Source organism: Arachis ipaensis, chromosome B02, assembly GCF_000816755.2.
Source record: "Arachis ipaensis cultivar K30076 chromosome B02, Araip1.1, whole genome shotgun sequence".
NCBI classification, from domain to species: domain Eukaryota; kingdom Viridiplantae; phylum Streptophyta; class Magnoliopsida; order Fabales; family Fabaceae; genus Arachis; species Arachis ipaensis.
In genome coordinates, this window is record NC_029786.2 from 107,055,633 (window position 1) to 107,059,832 (window position 4,200).

The window sequence follows — 4,200 nt, forward strand, 5'->3', positions numbered from 1 at the left end:
TTAGTTATCCGTCGGATAATAAAAAATATACGAAACAATAACCTATATAGAATAATTTCAAAAATTTAAATTTAAGATTGTAAAATCTAAATCTTCAATATAAAAAAATTTCAAATCAAATTACCCTTATTATTATTGTTAGATAATTATTGAATCGTTGCGTCTGTTTTGTTTTTGCATCCACATTTTTTTTTTAATATTGAGTTAATAATTGTGTTTTTTTAAATTGTGATTTACTGCAGTATTTTTTTAAAATGTGAGATAATTTAATTTACGGAGTATAAATCGAACCGTTCGATTTTTAAGAAGTCTGTACTCGAATCGTTCGATTTGTGTTAAAAAAATTTAAAAAATTTGGAGTACACAAATCGGACCGTCCAATTTATGTACTCCAAATTTTTTTATTTTTTAAACATAAATCGATGGGTCCGATTTGTGTATCCCAACTTTTTAAAATTTTTTAAACACAAATTGAATCCAATTTGTGTACCTCTCATAATTTTAAAAAATACCAAAAATTATCATGTTAACGTATAACACTCCTCCTATTTCTATATCCAAATTTTTTAGTAAAATCAAAATCTTTAATAAAAAAATTTTCAAATCAAATTACCCTTATCGTTATTGTTAGATAATTATTGAAAATAGTTGCGTCTATTTCGCTTTTGCACCTTCGGTCAAACGGAATATAAAACTTAAAAACGAATCCGTTTCCATAATTTCGGAGCAAACAAATAAATAAGCCCAAAGCCAAATGGTTCTTTTTTTTATATTATTATTTTTTTTTAGAAAATAAAAAATGTAATTGGTTAAGAGGCTTGTGATGTGGGTTATAAAGCTTTTAAGAGGGGACATGCTTATATATATAGACACATACATAACCATCAAATTAGTCACACCTTGTTCTCTCTTTCACACACATACAAAACAAAAAGCTTCTTTCAAATTTATTCATTCATTCATACCCTTTTTGTGGTTGTTTTTATTAGGCTTCTCAAAGAAACACACAAAAAATGGAAGAAACCAAATCAAGATTCAAGAGGATTTGTGTGTATTGTGGAAGCAGTTCCGGAAACAAAGCTAGTTACCAGGAAGCTGCTGTTCAACTTGGAAAAGAGCTGGTAATTAATATTAATAAATAAATAAATAAATAATGTTTTCATAGTTTTAATTTAACTTTGCTTCTTCTCCTTCTTCTTATTGTTTTTCTTTAATTTGTTTTTTTTCTTTATTTGTTCTTTTTGTTTCTATGTATGTGATATCAATTTTTTCTAAACCTTCATAGTGTATGGCAACTAAATTATTTTTTTATCTCTTATTTTTAAAGATTTTCTTGTTATTCTTAAGAGAAAATCTTAGTCTATTTATTTTTTACTTTTACCTTAATTTAATTTTCTCCATTTTTCAACCTTTTATTGTTTGAATCTTTTTAATCTTTATATTTTGGATTTAGTTACAAATACCATACATGCTCTTGTTTCTTATTCTGAAGTTAGTGGGTGATTGTTGCTTCTTCCACTTTCTTTTCTTTTTATTATTATTATTATTATTTATTAGTTTAAGGCCCAATAATGAATACTCAGCCTCAACGCTAGGGTATGATGATCGTTGAAGAATGAGAAGATGGTTATTAATTAGGTTACAAGTTTCTCATGAGAGAGAGAGAGAGAAGAGAGAGAGAAATATTGCTAGCTAGCTTCTAGCTGGAAACTTTCTGTCAGTTGTGCAGCCTTCTTGCATGATCCATATTATTTTCTTTATAATATTTATTTAATTTTTCCATGTAAATAACAAAAATAAAAATATTTTGTGTATTCAAGTGATATGCACATTTTTTTAATTATTGAATAAATAGAAAGAATAGATTGCATGAATAAGAATAATTATAAGAAAGAAAATAAATGGAAACTATGAAACCAAATTCGTACTTTCTGCATTTCTCTAGTTTCTGCCAAACGTGCAATCTTGGTATCATTACACTCCAACAATTTTACATGACCAAGAAAAAAAAAAACCCATTTTTTTTCTTTTTTATTTCTATTTACAACCAAAGAATGATTTTATTGCTTATCACCAATCTCTCCACTAAATTGAATATAATAAAAACATGTGATATTGGTTGTGTTTGGTTTTGTTTTTTCGTTATCATGATGAGGTTTTAGTGACACGCGTCTATTTTATTTTTATTTAATATTTTTTAATTTTTTTATTGTGAAGGTTGAGAAAAGGATTGATCTTGTGTATGGAGGTGGGAGTGTGGGGTTGATGGGGCTTGTTTCTCAGGCTGTTCATGATGGTGGCCGCCATGTCCTAGGGTTTGTTCTCTTCCCCTCTCTCTCAACATTTCATCTTCAATTTTCAATCCATATAAATTTAATTTAGGTTGTTATTCTCACAAAATAATATTGTAAATCTTTAAATTGTTTGACCTCTTTAGCTGAATAATTCAATTCTGTTAGTGTGTGCATGTATTTTATTTTGATACGAGAATTAGTAATCGGAGCTATCGATTACTTTGTAACTTGATTTTTAAAATTTTTTAAATATCAAATCGGATTCTCCGATTTGTTTGTTATGATTTTTTTTTAAAAAAATTTATAAATCGGAGGATCCGATTTTTTGTTTTTTGTAAATCGGATGGTTCGATTTTTATTCCCAAATAAATCGGAGGGTCCGATTTCCATATTTTAAATAAAAAAGTTCTACATTTGAAAATAACACATTTATTATCCATAATCCTAAAAAATACAATTTTCACCCCCAATATCAAAAATAATTTGCATGTTTTGCATGAGGTGATAACAAACCCTAGCTTATGGTATAAATACAAAAGAAATGATGTATTTTTTTAGGGTAAGCTAACACTTTTTTGTAGATTTTATTTACCAATAACTTTTTTCTTTTTTGCTATTATGTATGTATATGTATGTGTGTGTGATGATAGACAAAGTTAATCATTTTGGTGATTACTAGAAAAGAGTGTTGTATTCCTTCTATGTTACCTTGTGACCCCATGCGTGTTTTCTTGTTTCCCATGGAAATGAGTTCAACGTAAGACATCATTGGATCAAATGCTTGCAACGTGGGACAATTCTTCAATATTTTTTTCTTTTAAGAAAAAACAAAAAATTCCCAATTTTGGATGTAAAAAATAAAATAGAAATGTAAATTACTTGTATTAAATTAATTATTTTTGGACAGCTAAACACATATAGGTCTTAATTAGTCGTTCTTAAACATATGTAGGTTTTAATTTATTTATTGATTAAATTAAGTAATAGTGTGTGACCTTTAATTTTTTATTGATGGTTTAGAAACTTTATTGGATAAAGGTGAATCCCTTTTAGTCCTTATTTCTAAGGTAGAAGCTTCTTTGGCGTAGGAATTGGAGCCACCGTTTTGTTTTCACTACGTACCCTACTTTGAAGACATGCTTATATTTTTTTATTCATCGATGTTTATGTTTTGTTTCATCATTATTATTGGTCTAAAGTTGTTCCTTTTATCAATCATTTTAAATACTAAAAAACATTTTATATAGTCATACAATTACATCCGTTCTTTTAGATAATTATTTATACATAGTTCATATTTGATGTATCGTTATATAATTGAATCAAAATTAAATTCTTTAATTCATAATTCATTCTTCTTTTGAGTGAAGGCTTAACCTTGTTAATTTCTTTGTAACAGGGTAATCCCCAAAAGTCTCATGCCAAGAGAGGTAACTAAAATTAATTAATCTCGGTTCCAATTAATGTTTTAATTTCCCTAACATAAGATACCTCATCAATGACGAGTAATAAGCTTATTGATACAGGGTTAATCATATGTAAATTAAATTAGTTGATTAATTAATTTGAATGTTGGAAATAATGTAGATAACTGGTGATCCAATTGGTGAAGTGAGAGCAGTATCTGATATGCACCAAAGGAAAGCTGAGATGGCTCGTCAAGCTGATGCCTTCATTGCCCTACCTGGTATTCATTTTTAGTTGACCGCGTTTGCGCGCGCGCGATGTATTTTTTGAACATAATTATTATCGTATTCTGTACCGACATATATATTGTCAAAAATATGATATCTATCTATCATATTTTAACAATATAAAAATAATTAGAGTATATACTCAAATAGTTTTTTAAAAAATTTTGTCGGACGTTTTTGTCCTTAAAAAATTATTACAATAAACCTTTTAG

The 4,200-nt window shown here is 27.5% G+C and overlaps 1 protein-coding gene across 1 annotated transcript in view; it reads left to right on the forward strand.

The window, feature by feature from the left end:
• LOC107628601 (cytokinin riboside 5'-monophosphate phosphoribohydrolase LOG7) overlaps positions 848 to 4,200 on the forward strand; it is a 5,863-nt gene continuing 2,510 nt past the window's right edge. Inside the window, exons 1-4 of the mRNA XM_016331229.2 lie at positions 848 to 1,121; positions 2,218 to 2,315; positions 3,694 to 3,724; positions 3,882 to 3,981. Of these exons, the coding sequence (XP_016186715.1) occupies positions 1,014 to 1,121; positions 2,218 to 2,315; positions 3,694 to 3,724; positions 3,882 to 3,981 (337 nt within the window). The 5' untranslated portion in view covers positions 848 to 1,013. The remainder of the gene's footprint in view (positions 1,122 to 2,217; positions 2,316 to 3,693; positions 3,725 to 3,881; positions 3,982 to 4,200) is intronic.